Here is a 19,190-nt window from a genome sequence, read left to right on the forward strand (position 1 = left end):
AGGAAAGGTGAATCAGAGAGAGAAAGAACGCCAAGGTGATGTGGGAACATGGAAACCAGAGAGGGAGACTCGAGGGTTGCTGACCTCTGAATAAAACCTGGAATTGGTCTTCCATTGGACTCCTTGTGATGCCGGAAAAATAAATCCTCAGTTTCCTCATCGGAAGGGGTTGAATTTCATAATCGATGAGGTCTGCCCTCTGATCCTGCAGCTCTGACTCCCAGACTCCTCTCGACCGCTCGGCGTCGGTCGCCTTGGAGACGAGCGCCACTTCCGGCAGAGCTGACCCTTCCTCTGAGGCCCCGCCCCTTCCCCGCTGGAGGGTGCCGATTGGCCTGTTTGAAATGCGCCGGGCGCGAGCGTACCTGGGTTCGCAGGGGCGCCGCCGGGCTTTACGGACAGGCGCGCCAGGCGGCGGGGTCTTTCCCGCGGTGCGTCCCAGGCTCCCGCAGTGTACGCCTGCCCGCCTCATCGAGCCCGGCGTCCCGCGCGCGCCTTTGGGCTGCGCGTATCCTTGCTGCCATGAAGCCAGCGTGAGTTCCTGGCCCGGGGGGCAGGGAGGGCGGGCAGTCTGGGCGGGAGTCGCGGACCCGTCTCCTCACGCCGTACCCCGGCCATGGGCCGCACAGTCAGGACGGGGACCCCGCGCTGCTCCCGCCGCGGCCCCCAAAGTGGGAGCTTCCACGCGTGGCGGCTCAGGATGACGGCCAGGCGCGGCGTCCTCCAGCTCCCGCCAACCCGGAACCGGGGGCGCCTGCTGTCCCCGCCCGGACCGCGGGAAAGTCGGCCCGAAGTCGGGGGGTGGTAGGTTATGTTGTGACCCCGGTTCCTGTTAGCCGGGTTGTCATCCCCTTGGCTCCAGTCCTGCCTCCCCCGACCCTTTCTCAGCTCCCCTTTTCCCTCCCTCGCCGCCCGCGCCCCACATTGCATTTGCAGAGTTAGTGCGTGTCGGGAGGCGACTGGCCTCGGGACTCTTCTCTCTGGTTAGGTCGAGTGTCGCGCAATAGGAGTTGGCAGTTGGCTAGTTGCTCTCAGTCCCTGGAGAGCGCCGGAATTCCTGAGCACTGCGTGCTTTTCTTGGCCCAGCTTGGTTGCCTGGGAGCTAAGACCATCACCTTATTTGGGCGAGTTACTTTTGCCCCATTCTCTGGTCGCAGGCAATCTCCGCCCTCGTACACAAACGCCCACGCCCACATTTCTCTCCAAGAAGGTGATACGTTTTCGGAGGAGCTTAATTTCTTGATTATTGCTGGAGAAAGAAGTACTTTGCATGCACAGAAGTTCGTTGTCTTTATAATTATCATCATCATTTAGCTAGTCGTTTGCAGAAGGCAACTTGTTTTATTGAGGCCAAAGCCAAAACCTTAAGAACAAAAAAGACATGAATTTAAGTAAACCTACCCCAATATTTTGTCCCTAAAAAGACTAATTTGCTTCTGTTTCATATGGGAAAATGTTGAGAAAAATTATCTAATAAGCTACAGTCGAAGTCAGTAATTTCACTTAATTTTTCATCTAGTCTGTATACAAATGGGGGGGGAATGTGGTATGATAGAGAAATGGTGAGATAAAATATCTTTTTCTATTGTCCTTAAGGTAAGAGAACAAGAAATTTGCAATTTGGGACCACTTTTTGGGGACAGAGGGTGGTAGTTTTGAGAATTAAATCATCAATTGTTCCTTGAACATATAGACAAATCCTGAAATAATTTTAATAATTTATTGAAGTTAATCACTTGTCACTCTTCCTTGGCAATGACTATATACAGTGTGTGTGCTTGTGCACCTATGTAAATGCCTTAAAAATAAGTGTGGCCAGTTATCTGTTGAATTTTTTTTCTCAAGATTTATAGTGCCTCTTTAATACCTCAAGAAAATATGCAAGCTCTTTTAAATATAGAATTAATCAAAGAGTAAGTAGGTACATTTGGAACCAAGAATATATTCTAAACAAAAATTTAATTACTTTTGGATTACGCATGCCACAAACACTCTTCTACTAATGCAATTTATGATTTATTATTCATGTTATTTGGGGGGCGGTGTTTGGACCTGCTAAGGAATAATTTTATAAACCCTAGGAAGGTTGTCTTTGAGTGAATTAAGCTGAGGTTTCTGTCTGTTGGTGTTGAACTGAAACATTTTTTATCTATGTCCAGAAGAACTAAGACACCCAGGAAACCTCTAGTGAAGAAAGGATCCCAGACGAACTTTAAAGACCCAGTTGGGGTAAGGGCACTTTAGGATTTGTGTGTATGTGTTTTCTTCAGGCCACTTTTCTTATGTGGAAGAAATGAGAGAAAAGATGTGGAAGTGGAGTCAAAGAATATTTAGTAGTTAAAAAGATTGTACTAAATTGCATAAGGCTGGTTCTAGCTGTGAAATTTTGTTTCTGTGTAGGATTCGTTAGTCCAGTAAGATGAGATTTTGGTTGTCAGTAATACACCTCTTAAAACTAATTGTAATTTGAAATACTAGATAATTAAAAATACTCTTCAACCAGGTTCGTGCCCTCTGGGATGGCGGAAACATCCTGATTGGATGAACGAGCATCCTCTACCATCTTGGGACTGCGGAGAGTAAATAATAGCAAGCTTAGTAAGGAAAGCTCCAAACTATGCTTCTCTAGTCCAATTTTCATAAATTTTATAAAGACTGGTTTAGAATTCCACCTAAGGTCTGCTCACAATCGGAAGGACTTCAAACTGGTTTTAGGCTTGTGAACTTGTTTTTAAAATCAAATGGCAAACAAGTTACCTCTCTAAGGTATGTTAAAACTTTAACTGGCACTGGTCTGTGTCTCAGGTCTGAGTTGAGGGAACTAGATTCTTTGCACACAACTGAACCAGGATTTCTTCAACCCTGTCTTGCTTAAGGAGACAACACATTTCAGAATTTGTACTGATTTATTTAATAACTGTTAGGTTATTGAGTAACTGTAGGGTAAGCTGGCAAGTTTTGACATCCAATTCTTAAAAAATTTAACAAATTTTAAAATAATTCTCTGTGTGATATGTTAATTTTTAGATTGATTTTATATTATTAGTAATAGAATATTTGTATACAATATAATTGTGAAAAATAGCTGCAATTTTGTTATCAGAACTTATATGAATTTCATGTACATTGAAAATTTTTTCTCACATTTAATCTATCTGCATTTGACAATCTCAGATAGTTGATATTGGTTTTCAAAGCTCTGTGTTTTATAGCTCTCTTAAATTGAGAGGCCAATTGTTTGTTGAATGAATGAATGGCAAAACTTAAAAATTAGGCAAAAAGTCAGCCATCATTCTTAATGCCCCTTCTGTCTTTTCAGGTATACTGTAGGGTACGCCCGCTGAGCTTTCCTGACCAAGAATGTTGTATAGAAGTGATCAATAATACAACTGTTCAGCTTCATACTCCTGAGGGTTATAGACTAAACCGAAACGGAGATTATAAAGAGGTAATTCCTGTTGTACCCAAGTTGTTTTTACTGAAAATGTTGTTTCCTAAATGAGTTTTTCATTTTTTTGATTTAACAAAGTTCAGGCATGATCCCACTATTTTTGAAAGACTTATTTCACTATAGCCAGAAGATCTCAAGTGCTTTTGGCGTGTGGGGTGTACAGACACATCTTTGGAACACTGGAGTTAGTGGATAGCTTTTAGGGAATAATTTCTTATTACTGGGTGTTTTTGTTGCTTTTTAAACTATGTTTTAGGGATAGTTTAATATGGAATGATGCATACGTATGCTAGGCCAGCCATCCACAATATGTATAACTTTATGTGAAAAGATTAAAATCACATTTAATAACAGGCATCGTCTACTCGTATCTTTTAGGAAATGTTTTCAGTTTTAATTAAATACTGAACAAAATGAATTCATTTCACCTCAACATTTTGTGCTCAACTGGTAGTTGGAGGTTGGAAGGAGATTTAAAAAACTGGGGAAGACACCCTTGCCTTTATAGAGCTTGCAACATAGTTGAGAAAACACATGGTAAAACAAGTAACCCTCATATAAATAGGGCAGAAAAACAGGTGTGCTAAAGGTTTCTAATTTTGACTTATTCCTTTGCCCACACTACCCTCAATGAGATTGCTCTTCAAAAGGCCACCAGTGGCCTTTTTGCTGCTGAATTTGATGTGCACTCCTCTGTCCTTATTATGATCTATCTATTCTCAATACTAAACTCAAACATCCAACCACTTACTTGCCATCTTTGCTTTGATGTCACATTTCTATCTCAAATTTTACATATCCATAAAAGGAACTCTTGACTTTTTTCCCTCTAATCACTTCCTCATCTTAATAAAATTACATTGTCTGACAAATTGCTCAAGCCAGAAACCTTGTTCCTACCTTTCTTTTGCCCCTCTTCATATCCAGTTCATCAGCAGATTCTATCAGTTCTGTTCCAAAGTTCCAAAGTATATCTTGAAACTGTCCTTTCATTTCTTTCTCCACTACCAATACTCCAGTTTTGAGCCTCATTATTAATCACCGAGACCAATGCTTCTCAAACTGTTTGTGAAGGAACGGCTTTTTTATTTTCAATGCATCACAGGTTGATAGTTATGCAGCTTGCAATATGTGGAATTAACATGTGAGTAAGACAACACTTAGCTGGTTTGTCATCTGTTCAGTGAGATGAGTCTGTAGTCATGTGGTTAGATATTACAGTGATATAAAATGGCTACAAATGTTTCTAAACATTTAGTCTCAACCTCTTTAAGCACTAGTCACAGACAGATACTGGATTGAGTAGCACCAACATGACCATAGCATAGCTTAACTGCCTGCTTCCATTCTGAATCCTTTCCTCTAATCCATTTTCCACAAAGCAGCCAGAGTGTTCTTTTAAAGCATAAATCAGATCTCATCATTTTCCTGTTTTAAACCTTTCAAGTAATCAAGACTTTAAATTGCAAAAAGGCCTAGCATAATCTGTCTCCCGTTTATCTTTTCAGCCTCATCTCCTAGTACTTATCCAATCCTCTGATTCTGTGGATGAGTCAGCATCATTCCTCAAAGACATTCCCTCTCCTCAAATCGGGCCTGTCTTGACTACCCCATAAGTAACACCCTACCCCTCTCCCTCTCCCCTGGTTTAATCCTGTGTATTTGCTTCAAAGCACTTACCTCAATCTATAGTCATTTGTTTATTGTCTTTCTTCTGTTATAATGTAAGCATCTAAGGGTATATGACCCTTATCTGTCCTTTTCACCAAATACTCAATAAATGTGGATTGAGCATGATCAAATGGTCCAGGAAGTCTTCGTGAAGGAGCAGACCTTTGAGGATGGGAACTAGTTGAAATTGATTTCCTGGATTTTACTTCTTTATTAAAGTACATTTTGAACATGTATAAATGGTATAAAAGATTTGGTGGGTATTCAAAATTCTTACTACCTTGGAATGGGGGCCAACACTGTGTATTACAAAGATCATGGGACTAGAAATGGCTTTAACAGTGATTAGCTCTGTGGGCTTGTGCAAGTTCCTCCTCTGAGCTGGAAAGGAGGGTTTGTTAATGAGGAACTTCAGGTGAAAGTCCAGTCTTTTTGCCCTTTTCATTCTAAGAATCTTTTAGTTCTAAGAATCTTCATTCTTTTTGTGAACTCTGAAGCTTGTCTTATAGTATTCAAATAAAAAGTTTCACAAGGTTACTGTTTGCCTGGCTGAAGTAGGTGTGCCATCTTGGACAAGTTAACCTGTTTCCTCATTTATAAGATAAGCATAATTACTAGTATCTACATTAGAGGTTGTAAAAATGAAATGATACACTATTGTGCTTGGGTGGTGTTTGGACATGCTAAGTGCCAAGTTGCTATTGTAATATATTTATTTGAACACTAATCTGTATGTGTCTATTATAGCTGCTATTATAATATATTTGAACAGTAGTCTATAAACATCTCCATTTTAGAGAGAAAATTGACAATTCTGAAAACCAGTTCTTACACTAATATAACAGCAGAATGAATTTAAGGTGAAGGGCATAAAATAAGGAAAAGTAGGACATTTTATAATGGCAGGGTATAATTCTTAATAAATTCTAATGAATATACCTATACCAAATAACCTAGCATTGAAATTCATGAAGCAAAACCTGCAAGAAACTCAAGAAATCTGCAGAAACAATTGCAATGTCTATAGTCCAGTATAATTAGAAAATAAATAATACAAATAAAAACACTAGTCCCTTGGCAATTATGACATTTTTAAATTTAAAAAAACAAGAGAAGCCAGTGTAGCTCAGTGGATGAGCACCTGTTTTGCATGTATGTGGGCCAGGGTTCAATCCTCAGTACCTCCTAAAAAATAAAAATAAAATTTAAAAAAATCCCAAATCTAATTTTCCAAATAGAAGTTTGGTAATATTTTTGGTAATTTGGTTATGCTTTAAAATAATCACATTTTGAAAGAGATTTGCTAATTGACATATTCTTGCTTTCTTAATTGTCACAATTTTATTTAAAATTTATTTTGTATAAGAACTCAGAGATAAGATCTTTTTTCTGGTCATAAAATATGATCTGTCAAAACATTTGGTTTTATACTGCTGTGTCATTTTAAATGGCACATTTACAATGAAGAAAATAGAAAGCAATAAAATTATATATGAAATAACGCTTGTAGATTTTCACAAATCTGTTACTGTGATTCAATATAATACCTTTTTGATCTTTGTCAATTAGAATAAAATCAATTTTAGTCTATGAACCAGTAGTGGATTTAAGACTTTTCTACATTCTCTTGGGTAGTTATGACTAAAAATATTTACCAGTTTATAATTAATATAATTTAGGTATGTTACAACATTTGAGTGTGCCAATAAGAAACAGGATTCCAGGTGTAAAAGCCAGGCCATTCATGTTTATCTTTGTGTATCTTGATCTTAAATGTTCATAAATAACTTATTAATAAGTTTGAACTATTGTATTTCTAGCCTAGTTATAAGGAAATTCATACTCCATTTACATTTTATTTTTTCCCACCTTACAGACGCAGTATTCATTTAAACAAGTGTTTGGTACTCATACCACCCAGAAGGAGCTCTTTGATGTTGTGGCTAACCCCTTGGCAGATGACCTCATTCATGGCAAAAATGGTCTGGTTCTTGAATTTTTGTTGGATTTTTCTTTTCTCCCCTTTTGTTAAAACTTTTTGGTCTTTATGTATTTGATTTATGTTTGGAGTTGAGAATTTAGATTTAATTTGTAGGGATGATGTTAAACCTGCTTTTTTTAGCTGATTTATTTTTAGTATGTTGTAATACAAAGAAGAGATATTACAAGTTGCAGACTTTTAGATTTGACTGATTGTGACTTGCTATATTGTAGGTCTTCTTTTTACTTATGGAGTTACGGGCAGCGGAAAAACTTACACGATGACCGGTTCTCCAGGGGAAGGAGGGCTGCTTCCTCGTTGTTTGGACATGATCTTTAACAGTATAGGGTCATTTCAGGCTAAACGATATGTAAGTGTAATTATTTTATGTTGTGACCATTTCATTTACAGACACAGGGACTAAGAAACCTATGGATGCAGTAGGATTAAGGGATCAATTTTGAAAACCTCAAATATGCTCGAATATGAAATATTTTTCTATTTCTTAAACACATTTCTTATTTAAGTCAAATTAAAAAAAAATAAACATTTGGTCTGATTTTTGCCCCTATTTCAGGTTTTTAAATCTAATGATAGGAATAGTATGGATATACAATGTGAGGTTGATGCCTTGTTAGAAAGACAGAAAAGAGAAGCTCTGTCCAATCCCAAGACTCCATCTAGCAAGTAAGTAATTATATTTGTATATAATACTGACCTAAGGGGTGTGGAATTTTGTCACATGGTTTCCATAGACAGAGGAATTGGTGAATGTTAAGTGGGGAAGTTGGTCCAGCATTTGTTTTCCCCTTGGGAACATTTACTTTTTAAAAAAAATATTTATTTCTCCCCACCCCCTCTTTGTTTACATTTGGTGTATTTGCTCATCTTCTCTTTTGTTTGTTTCTTTAGGAGGCATGGGAAACTTAACCCTGTATCTCAGATGTGGGAGGGAGGTGCCTAATTGCTTAAGCCACCTCTGTTCCCTGCTTTGTTGTGTCGTTCATTATGTTTTTTTTCTTGTGTCTCTTGTCATGTCATCTTGTTGTGTCAGCTTACCATGCCTGCCCGCTGCGCCAGCTTACTGTCTTCTCTAGGTGGCACCAGGAACTGAACCACAGACCTGCCTCCCATGTAGTAGGCAGAAGCTCAATTGCTTCAGCCACATCCATTTCCCATGGGATCATTTACTTTTTTTTAAAAGTTTTTTTCTTCCCCTCCCCCTCCCCTGCCCTGTCGTGTGTGTGTGTGTGTGTGTGTGTGTGTGTGTGTGTGTGTGTGTGTGTGTATGTGTGTGTTTTGTTTTGTTTTTTCTGTCTGTGTCCATTCACTGTATCACCTTCTGTATCTATTTCTCTTTTTGTCTTCTCATCTTTCTCCTCTAGGATTCACCAGGATTCAATCCTGGGGTCCTCTGATGTGGAGAGAGGTTCCCTGTCAGTTGTGCCACTTCAGATCCTGGTCTGCTACACTTCACCTTGACTCTCCCCTTCGTCTTTCTTTTGTTGTGTCATCGTCTTGCTGTGTGACTCACTTGCGCGGGTACTCGGCTCACCATGCTGGCACTTGCGCATGCACTTGGCTCACCACATGGGCACTCGTGTTGGCGCTCGGCTCACCGTGGGCACTCGGCTCACCACACGTGCACTGGCTCATCACGCAGGCACGCTTTCTCCTTTTCTTTTTCATCAGGAGGCCGCAGGGATTGAACCCATGTCCTCCCATATGGTAGGCAGAGGCCCTATCAGTGGAGCCATGTTTGCTTTCTGGGATCATACTTTTGATAATTGAATCACAACAAAGAAGATCAGACTTTTTGCTTTTATAAAATTTAAAAAAAATTTATTTTCATTTTTCAGACGTCAAGTAGATCCAGAGTTTGCAGATATGATAAATGTACAAGAGTTTTGTAAAGCAGAAGAGGTTGATGAAGATAGTGTCTATGGTGTATTTGTCTCTTATATAGAAATATATAATAATTACATATATGATCTATTGGAAGAAGTGCCGTTTGATCCCATAAAGCCAAAGTAAGTAGTAGAGAGAAGCCCTTCTTAGCTGCTTAACCTTGGGAATGTCATTTCACCTCACCTAAATGAGCCTTAGTTTCTTTGGCTATAAATGGGAATAATGCTTACTTTTTGGAGTTGTTAGAATGAAATAGTATAACTTGTATATTATGTAGTTGGCGCTCAATGATTAGTTTTATTATTAATAATTAGATATGCAGCTGTATTAGGAAACCAATGGATTAAGGCCTCTAAGCAGAAGAGTGACTCAAATATTCATCTTGGGGATTACTTTTAAAAACTCTTGGCCTTGGACTGTGTTTTGAGAAGGACTTGAATTAATTCTTTAAGGATGTGTCTCTCTGAAGTGCTCCAGGGATACCTTTGAGGAACCTGAGACTCAGTGTTGATAGTTTCATAACCTCTTTAACTCTTATGTCATAGTGATCGCTATAGCATAAACCTTTGTGTGTATGTCTAGTGGAATATGATTAGAGAAACAGCTAGATTTAGAAAACAGACTGAAAACAAGTGTCAGTTATATCACTTTTATTTACATTAGATAATTTACAGACTCTGGTTAAGGCCATACTTGATCAAAGTATTTCTGTGCTTTGATGCAGGTATCTTGATTCAGAGTTCTTTAACTTTTCATCTGCATTGATTTCTGAAACAATTAAAAAGTTGCTAAGCAAAGAGAATTTTAAAAGTATTAATTTTAGGAGTTTATGTGAAGGACAGCTGTGACCCTTTGTGCTTCTGTTCTTTTTAGCCTTTCATCTAATGAGAAGTTTATGAAGGAGTTTTTAGAATGAACTATGTTTACCCTTGGAATGTTGATATTAAGAAAGAAATATTTGGGCTAGGTTACAGAGAAATACATGAAATAACAGGGTACTTAAGAAACAATCGTTTTTTAATATCAAACTCATTACTTTACCATTTGTTTCAAAGTGTCAGTTGTCTTGACTCTAGTTTTGTGTATTTACTCATTTTTCTAAACTTTTGTGATGTCATTTGTCACTACCAACCAGTTTCATTTCTGTGCATGTGCCAAATTTTTGTTTGGTTGGTTGTAAATGAGATTATTTTTAAAGAAATGTGTCTTGTGTGCCTTATAACCTTTTTGGTAACTCCTTGAATGAACTGAGAATGACCAGTACTCTGGACTTCCATATTGCTGTGTGATGGCTGCTGTAGAAACAGTAACTCATACCTTATTCCTTTGGTAGGTGGAACAGTTGCAGCACTCCCATGAGGAACACAGATTTTGTGTATGTGATGGGGTTGGCTCTCTTCTTAAATAGAAGGGTGCAGTTATACTAGTGGTTGGCATCTGTGGCATGTTTGCATGTAGGTGGTTTTTATTGGCACTGGGCTGACTGCTATCTCTGAGCCCCTCCTTGCTTCCTGAAAAATTTGCCACTGACTATGAGTGATGGTAAATTTTCTACCTCCATCATTCACAAGACAGGCTAAACAGACAGCAGTCTTCCTACCCTTATCATATGGACTTAAACTTGACAAGCCACTTTTGAAAAGTTTGCCACTCCTGGTATATACCAAACTCTTCCTGAATTTGTTTTTTGCTGTCACTGAGATGGTCAGGATGAGCTCTCTAATGGTCTTTTAAAATTAGGAAAATGCTAGATTTTAATGATTAACCTGTGCATGTGATGTAGCTATACTACTACCTTGGTCTCTAATTGTTCAGTAAGGGTTGTTTGATATGCTTTGTGAATTAGAGCAGAGCTTTGAAAACAAAGTAGTTCCTGTTACCCTGTTAGGTGACTAATCTTGGCTATATCTTTATCATCTTACCCAAGTTTAATATTTCTCTGGGTCTTACCTAAGCTTATTTCCATTATAAGAATGGATATGATGTTGCTTGGCATTTTAGTCTTTGTCTTAAGTTGAAGATAGTAGTTTAGGAAACTAACTTTTTTTTCCTTCTCATAGACCACCACAATCTAAATTGCTTCGTGAAGATAAGAACCATAACATGTATGTTGCAGGATGTACAGAAGTAGAAGTTAAATCTACTGAGGAGGCTTTTGAAGTTTTCTGGAGAGGTTAGAAATAGAGCTAGAGTTGGAAAAATACCAAATTATAAATATAATCCTGACAGTTGCTACTATAATTTGACAGCAGTCCCTTTCGATTTAGTAGAAAGCATATACAATAATTTCTCTTATCATCACAGGCCAGAAAAAGAGACGTATTGCTAACACCCATTTGAATCGTGAGTCCAGCCGTTCCCATAGTGTGTTCAATATTAAATTAGTTCAGGCTCCCTTGGATGCAGATGGAGACAATGTCTTACAGGTAAAGTTGTAGTGTGTGCAGTTTTTCTTGTTCTAACTGAATTCTTAATTCTTAGACTTAAATTAGGGAGGTTTCATTGCAATAAAGATTCTCTAGCATTGATTAATACATAGATGGTGATGCTTTTTTAATTGCTCCATTAGATAGTTTGGTTTTGGGAAGCTGGCTAGTGAATCTAGAACTGGGCATTTTGCTGTGAAGAAGGTTTACGAATCTTTATTAATCTCTTTAATAGAATAGATAAATGAGAAGAATGTGTGATTCATTGGTTTATCTCTGAAGACTCATTTTGTACATGGAAATTTAGTTTAAGGTTTTAAAATGTCAACAATTAACTTTCTAGGGTATGTACAGTTCAAGAGGTGTCCAGGGTTCTAAATTGTTCATCTCTTTGGCTGATAGGCCAGGAGGGTATCCCATCTGCTGGTTGTTATTTATTCCTGGGCCTTGTCATGCTACAGGTCTTATATCACTGAGTAAGAACAGTCTGACCTAACTGTAATAGCACTTCCTCACAGGGTTGTGAGGGTTAAAGAAGGTAATTAAATACATTTAAAATTCTTAGTCTAGTGCTTGGTATATAGTAATAAACACTAAGTAAATGTTAACTAGGAAATGGTTAAGTAATTCAAGCATCTGCATATTCACTTGATTTCCTCTGAAACACATCTACTATTAAAATATCTGTTATGAACATCTTTACTTTCAAGACTTAGTATAAAAATTATTAGAGTAATATGAAATTATCATAGTACTATAAAAGTATTACATTTCTGGTTACAGAAAAATTTAGGATTGCCCTGTTCTAGACTCACTTTTTTTTAGCAAATGTTTATTGGGTTCCTAAGTGCTAGGTACTGTGTACTGTACTGTAGATAAAGTGGTAAAGATGACAAATAGAGTCCCTCTTCTAATGGAGCATACAGTTTAATGTAGACCAATCAAGAGGCCAGTCATCATTCATGTTATGAGTATATTTATCATACTCCTAGTAAACTTTCCTCAGAAAACTTACCTTTTGCCCCTCTACTACATTTTGTATTGTACAAATATTATATTCATAAGGCCTAATAATTTGAGTGTATTTAAAGAATCTGTTAACCAGTTAAACCCATTTTATGTTACTGGTACTATGATCTTCCTTTCAGGAAAAAGAACAAATCATTATAAGCCAGTTGTCCTTGGTAGATCTTGCTGGAAGTGAAAGAACCAACCGGACAAAAGCAGAAGGAAACAGATTACGTGAAGCTGGTGAGCAAAACATAGTACTTATTTATTGCTACAATTTTCAAAAAATTGCAATTCCACTTACCTGTTTATTAAGTGATTAAGCATAATTGTCTTCAATTTGATAATTCAGAGACTAAGTTGAGTGACCCAATTCTGTTTCTTTGGCTATACCTTTTTAGTATTGAACTATAACAATGTACTGATGAAGAAGATTGACTAAAATAAATAAGTGTATGTTGTATCTATTGTTGGTATTATAGGTCACTACCGAACCCTTGAAATTCAGTGATTTAGCAGTTATTCAGATAGTCACAGTGGTAAAAACAATCAGTTTCTGGAGATGGAAAAAATCTCTTTGAACACAAAAGCCATTTGAAGGGAAATCTTTTTTTCATTTAGTACAGCCATGTATGTTTTGCTTTATGTTAGTAAACATTTATCGAGTATCTACTATGTGCCAGGAACACAGATGTAAAGGATGAAGCTCAGCCCTTGAGCCCAGACTAGTATGAGAGAGAGGCCGATCACTAGACCATTTCAGTAGAGTGTGGTGGAACTGAGCTTGAGGGACTGTGGGTGTATAGTCCAATCTGGGGGTGGGCTTGTGGTGGTATATTTGGAGAAGAATTCATGGAGTTGACCCTTAAATTGAGTAGGGTGAACTGTATGACGAAGGATAGGATTAAGGGCATCATCCCTGCCAGAGGAGGAAGCCACTAATAAACAGACCAAGTCCTAAGAGATGTGGCAGGGTCAACATTGCTGAAGTGGAGGGTGTGGGTTGGTGAACCATGAGCACTGAATCAGGATAGTGAGACAAGGTCATGAAGACCCTTGTCAAGCATATCTTGAAGGAATAATGGTGGCTACCAATTACTTGAGGGTTTAGTATGTGAGGATTGTGAAGATTTGAGTAGGTTTATATGTGGAAGAGAGATGAAGTTGAAGTTGAGAGATGGAAAACAGGGACTATTAGACCTGCCTTGAGCCTGAGCTAAAGGGCTCTTTCTACCTGTCTGAATCGCTTGACTCTTCTAAGAGTGGACTATATCTTTGCTGATCACCACTGTATTCCCAGTACCTAGCACTATGTAGGGGTTAATAAATAGGAAGGCGATGATTACTGGTAGAGAAAGGTTCCAGATCACAAGAGAGAGGAATAACCTTTATGGGAAATGATGTTTCACTGGATTGGGAAGAAACTGAAAACCAGAGGGGGAAAGATGGAGAGGACTATTAGTGGTAATATGGGTGAAGATCAGATGTGACAAGAATTGAGGGGTGAGGGAACTAGAAGGGGAGATTGTGGCTAGGCATAGGGCAGGCATTAGGTTTTCTGAGGTGGTGCAGTTCTGAGTGAAAAGGTTCAGGATATGGGCAATGGTTGTGTGGTTAAAATGGAAGAATGATCAAGATTTACTGGAGTGAAGGAGATGGGGGCCCTCTGACACTGGCATGTCATCCACATGTGATCATCCACATGATACCAAAATGATCCAGGGGCCTCTTGCTTCTCTTCTGGATTCTGGAGAAACGTTTGGAAGGCAGCAGGGAAGAACTAGAAAAATGTTGCTGGCCTCCCTATACCCAACATCCTTGTAAAATGTCAGGTAACTTTTATTCAAAAAAGCTACAGGGCTACAGGGGAAAGCATTTTCCTTCAGGGAGAGCCAGAGTTAGGTTACATGGTTTCTTAACTGTTTTTGTACTGTGGATGCCGGGTGAAGCTGTTCAGGATAATATTTTCGAATGCATAACATAAAATACATAGAGAATTTCAAAGGAAACCAATTGTATTTAATTTTTTTTTTTCCTGATGTGCCAGGGCCGGGGATTGAACCTGGGGCCTCTTATGTGGAAAGCCAGCGCTCAACCACTGGGCCACATCAGCTCCCTTGAGTTGGTTTTCTCGTTTGTTTATTTGTTTTTTTGTTTTTAGGAGGCACCGAAAACTGAACCTGGGACCTTCCATGTGGGAAGCAGGTGCTTAACTGCTTGAGCCACATCTACTTCCCTGAAATGTATTTTTTAAAAATATTTTTTAAAAAGTGTTATAGTAATTTATGTTTTTCTTTATTTAATGCGTTAAATACAAAAATCTATGATTTATATTGATGATAAAATCACAGGTACTACTACTACTACTGTGGCTTTTGCCTATATTCATAATTGAAGGGACTGCTAAATTTCAGTCAGGGGTCAGTGAAAATAAGATATAGTTTATTTCCCATCTAAGTATGCAGAAGCCCTGTGTTTTAGGTTCCTGGGCTGCTCAAGCACATATGCAATGGTTTGGCTTAAACAATGGGAATTTATTAGGAATTTATTACCTCACAGTTTTGAGCCTACAAAAAAGTCCATATCAAGCTGTCTTCAAGGAGATGTCTCTTCCCCAAGACTGGTATTGGGGCTGGCTGGTGGAGATCCTTAGTTCTGGGTTCTTCTGTCACATGGCGATGCACATGGCGGCCTCTCCAAGCCTCTCCCTTCTCTTCTGGATTTTGTTGATCTTCAGCTTCTTGCTTCCCATGTCCTTCTCTGTCTTTCATTAAGATCTGGCCTAGGCCATATCTTACTGAAGTAACCTCATCAAACAGTCCTACTTAAAATGGATTAAGTTTAAGAACATATTTTTAGGGGGTACATAGCTCCAAATCATCATATCCTGAAGTCTCCCATGGACAACATGGGCCTAGGTTAAGGAGTGCTAGGTTATTTAGGAAGTGAAGTGAATCAATTGTTTGGTGAAGGGTTGAGAATGTAGGCGGATGATTCTGTTGAGAGTACAGTGGGAGACCAAGGGATCATTGGTGTTTGGGTCAAGGAAGAGAAATGATGTATGAAACATGGAATATTATGGGGGTACAGATGAGTTTTGTATTGTGGGGGGGTTGGCAAAGAAGGAAAACATGGTAGAGTTTGCCGACCTTATTCAAGATTCTGAAATTAACAAATTCTTATGTACTTGTGGGGTTTGTATGCCTGAGAGCTCCTGCATTATTGGAGGCTTGCTTAATGTCAGACTTCCCTTGGCCCAGAAATCCAAACAATGGTGGTCAGAAGTAACAAGGCTGCCTCCTAAGAAGTCCTTGTTCAGATGTACAGAGGACAGGTTGACTATTAGAAATAGCTAAGACTCTTGACTGTTAGAAATAGCAGTAGCCCTTCTGAATTAGAGGGAGACTTCAGTCTATCTTGATGGCATCAACTATAGCCTGAAGTGGTCATGCTTTAGAGAAATTATTATATGTGGATTAAACATCTGCATCTAATATACTCTTTTCAAGAATTTAGAATTTGGAAGGAACTTTACAGATCATCAAGTTCAACATTTCATTTATTGGCAAATCCTTCTGATGGAATCCCTAAAAGATGAATATTTAACCTCTCTTGAAATACTGCTATTGAAAGAAAGCCTGGACAATACATGGACAGTTCTTGAAATTGAGTGACTAAAATCTGTTATTTGCAATTTTCATCTGCTTGCTTAATGAAGCATAGATTTTATAGACAACATACTTTAGCTACTCTAGTGTTGTTTTCAAATGTTTTTGTGTATGCTTTTCTACCAGGTAACATTAATCAGTCACTAATGACACTAAGAACATGTATGGAAGTCCTCAGAGAAAACCAAATGTGTGGAACTAACAGGGTAAATAATAGCCTTCTTTAATCATTTGTATAGTTTCATTTGTGTGCATTTTTTGCCTTATGTATTTGGATTTGAATGTATTTGTAGATGGTTCCATATCGAGATTCAAAGTTAACCCATCTGTTCAAGAACTACTTTGATGGGGAAGGAAAAGTACGCATGATTGTGTGTGTGAATCCAAAGGCTGAAGACTATGAAGAAAGCTTGGTAATTTTAATTATCCTATAAAGTATCAGTTTCTTTAGGGAAAACAATTATTTGGCTGCAAAGAATAACATCTTGAACTGTGAACTAATAACCAACCAATAGTGCTTTAAAAATATTTTCCGCGTAAGGACTTAGATATGCTTATTTATTTTTAAAATTTGTTTGTTTTTTTATCTTTAGCAAGTCATGAGGTTTGCGGAAGTGACCCAAGAAGTGGAAGTAGCAAGACCAGTAGACAAAGCAATATGTGGTTTAACACCTGGGCGGCGATACAGAAACCAAGCTCGGGGAGGTCCAGTTGGAGATGGTATGATTTAGTGTTGCATTAGTCAGCCAAAGGGGTGCTGATGCAAAGTACCAGAAATCTGTTGGCTTTTATAAAGGGTATTTATTTTGGGTAGAAGCTTACAATCTAACAAGGCTATGATGTATGTTACTTCCCTCACCAAAGTTTGTTGCCATGTGGTGGAGCAAGATGGCCGTGGACATCTATAAGGGTTAGCCTTCCTTCTCCCACTTAAGGCTCCTTGCTCCCAGCTTCTGATCTCATCTGTAGGCTGGAGGAATCATCTCTCTCTCTGGGACTTGTTTCTCCGGGCTCAGCTGCTCTGCTCGCCCCACAAGGCCAGCTGTAAACTATCAGGCGAACAGCTCATCTCTCTTCCCTGGGCCTCTGCCGTCTATGGAGCTGTCTTTCTTCCTCTGTGCTCTTTTCCTGCATGTTTACTTTCTGGGACTCCAGCATCAATACTCAAAACTCCCCTGCTGTGTTGTTTTCTCTGAGTCCCTGCCCACCAAGGGGATAGGGACTCAGTGTCCTACTGATGTCGCCAAATCAAAGCCTTAATCATAAGTTAATCAAGGAAAAGTGAAACCTCTGAATTTAATACAATCAAAGGGTAACACACCCAAGAGAACAGACCAGTTTACAAACATAACTCAATATCTATTTTTGGAATTCATAAATATCAAACTGCTACAGGTGTTAATATCATTTACCCACTGATTGTTCTCTTTATTTTTTTAATCTTTCCTACATAAGAGAACTGTTTATTATCCTTTCCCTCAAGAAACAAGTACAAAAAATTTGAATAAAAAAGTAGATGAGATTTCTCGTTACATATTATAACTCATTTTTAAAGAGGTATGATTGATAATTCTAGAAGTTACATTGTTAGTTGGGCTGGGGTGTTAATCACAATATTAAACTTGTTTAAGTTGCTCTTAATTTCCTTTTTAACTTTTTTTTTAATATATATATAATTCAATACAGAACCATTGAGTACAGAAGTGGTTTTGCAGAGTTTTCCACCTTTACCATCATGTGAAATTTTGGATATCAATGATGAACAGACACTTCCCAGGCTGATTGAAGCCTTAGAGAAACGACATCAACTGCGACAAATGATGATTGATGAGTTTAACAAACAATGTAAGTACAAAAATTATTTTCAGTTATTTATTTTTTTAAGGAGCTACCAGAGATTGAACCTGGGACCTTCTACATGCAAAAGCAGGTCTAAACCACTGAGCTACACCCACTTCCCTTGCATCATTTTATTTTAATTTTTAAGATTTATTTATTTCTCCCCACTCCCTTTCCCTCATTGTTTGCACTTGCTCGGGCTCTTCATTTTCTTTGTTTCGTTGGGAGGCACCAGGACCCAAACCCAGGGCCTCTGATGTAGGAGAGAGGTGCCTAATTGTTTGAGCCACCTCTGCTGCTTACTTTATTGTATCTCTCATTATGTCTTTTTCTTTGTATCTCTTGTGTCATCTTGTTACTTCAGCTCGCTGCACCTGCCCGTTGTGCCAGCTTGCTCTCTTCTTTAGGGGGCACCAGGAACCAAACCAGGGACCTCCCATGTGGTAGGTGGGAGCCCAATTGCTTGAGCCACATCCGCCTCCCCCCCTTTGCATCGTTTTTACTTTAGAAATTAAAGGAATTTGTGGTGCATCTGAGTTCTGTGATGGGACACATCTTTAAGGAAGGGTTATTTTTTTGTCTCTTAATGATGCTCAAAGTATTGTTTAATTAGACTCACAAGGACTATCTTCCCATAGCCCCTTATTTTAATATTCGAAGGAAGTAAAATGAAAAAAGAAGTGGTATTTTCCTTTTTTTTTTTTAACAGTTATGGACATAGGGATAATAGCTACTTTGTTTTTGATTCCTACTATTTACTTATTTGCAAGGCATTTGGACATAAATTACATTTTAATAACTGCATTCTTGTGCAAATTACTTAAGTTCTTTTTTCCTTAGTCTCCCTATCTGCAAAATGGGAATTGTCCTTACCTCAGGAGGTATAAGGAGGATAAATGAGATCATGTGTGAAGAGCATGTAGAAGAATGAATACCCTGGTGTATAAGTGTTCAGTCAATGCATCTGCTATTTTTATTTTTATAAAATAAAGTTGTAATGTAGGAGGTATTTAAACCCCCAGTTTGAAATGAGGAGATAAGATCAGAGAAATTAAGAACTTGCTCAGAGTTACATATCTAGTAAGTGGTGTGCCAGGGATTCCAACTGGTCTCAACAGATCCCAAATCTAGTGCTATTTCTATTTCACATTTGTTATTCTGAAGCAAATCGTTTATCAAGAGGTAAATGGGTCATAAAGTATGGGGAAGTGGAGACTTACTGTATAAATGAAGGACTC

At 38.4% G+C, this 19,190-nt stretch overlaps 1 protein-coding gene across 3 annotated transcripts in view; it reads left to right on the forward strand.

The window, feature by feature from the left end:
• Positions 1-302: 302 nt before the first annotated feature.
• KIF23 (kinesin family member 23) overlaps positions 303-19,190 on the forward strand; it is a 28,134-nt gene continuing 9,246 nt past the window's right edge. The window contains exons 1-14 of one of the 3 annotated variants that reach the window (XM_058294414.2): positions 303-533; positions 2,160-2,229; positions 3,320-3,448; positions 6,999-7,104; positions 7,337-7,473; positions 7,681-7,790; positions 8,963-9,133; positions 11,072-11,184; positions 11,316-11,437; positions 12,586-12,688; positions 16,240-16,319; positions 16,407-16,526; positions 16,707-16,833; positions 17,800-17,958. In XM_058294414.2, the coding sequence (XP_058150397.1) occupies positions 523-533; positions 2,160-2,229; positions 3,320-3,448; positions 6,999-7,104; positions 7,337-7,473; positions 7,681-7,790; positions 8,963-9,133; positions 11,072-11,184; positions 11,316-11,437; positions 12,586-12,688; positions 16,240-16,319; positions 16,407-16,526; positions 16,707-16,833; positions 17,800-17,958 (1,558 nt within the window). In that variant the 5' untranslated portion in view covers positions 303-522. The remainder of the gene's footprint in view (positions 534-2,159; positions 2,230-3,319; positions 3,449-6,998; positions 7,105-7,336; positions 7,474-7,680; positions 7,791-8,962; positions 9,134-11,071; positions 11,185-11,315; positions 11,438-12,585; positions 12,689-16,239; positions 16,320-16,406; positions 16,527-16,706; positions 16,834-17,799; positions 17,959-19,190) is intronic. The other 2 variants (XM_058294413.1, XM_058294415.2) reach the window with 2 other exon arrangements.

Source organism: Dasypus novemcinctus, chromosome 3 (assembly GCF_030445035.2).
Source record: "Dasypus novemcinctus isolate mDasNov1 chromosome 3, mDasNov1.1.hap2, whole genome shotgun sequence".
NCBI lineage: Eukaryota > Metazoa > Chordata > Mammalia > Cingulata > Dasypodidae > Dasypus > Dasypus novemcinctus.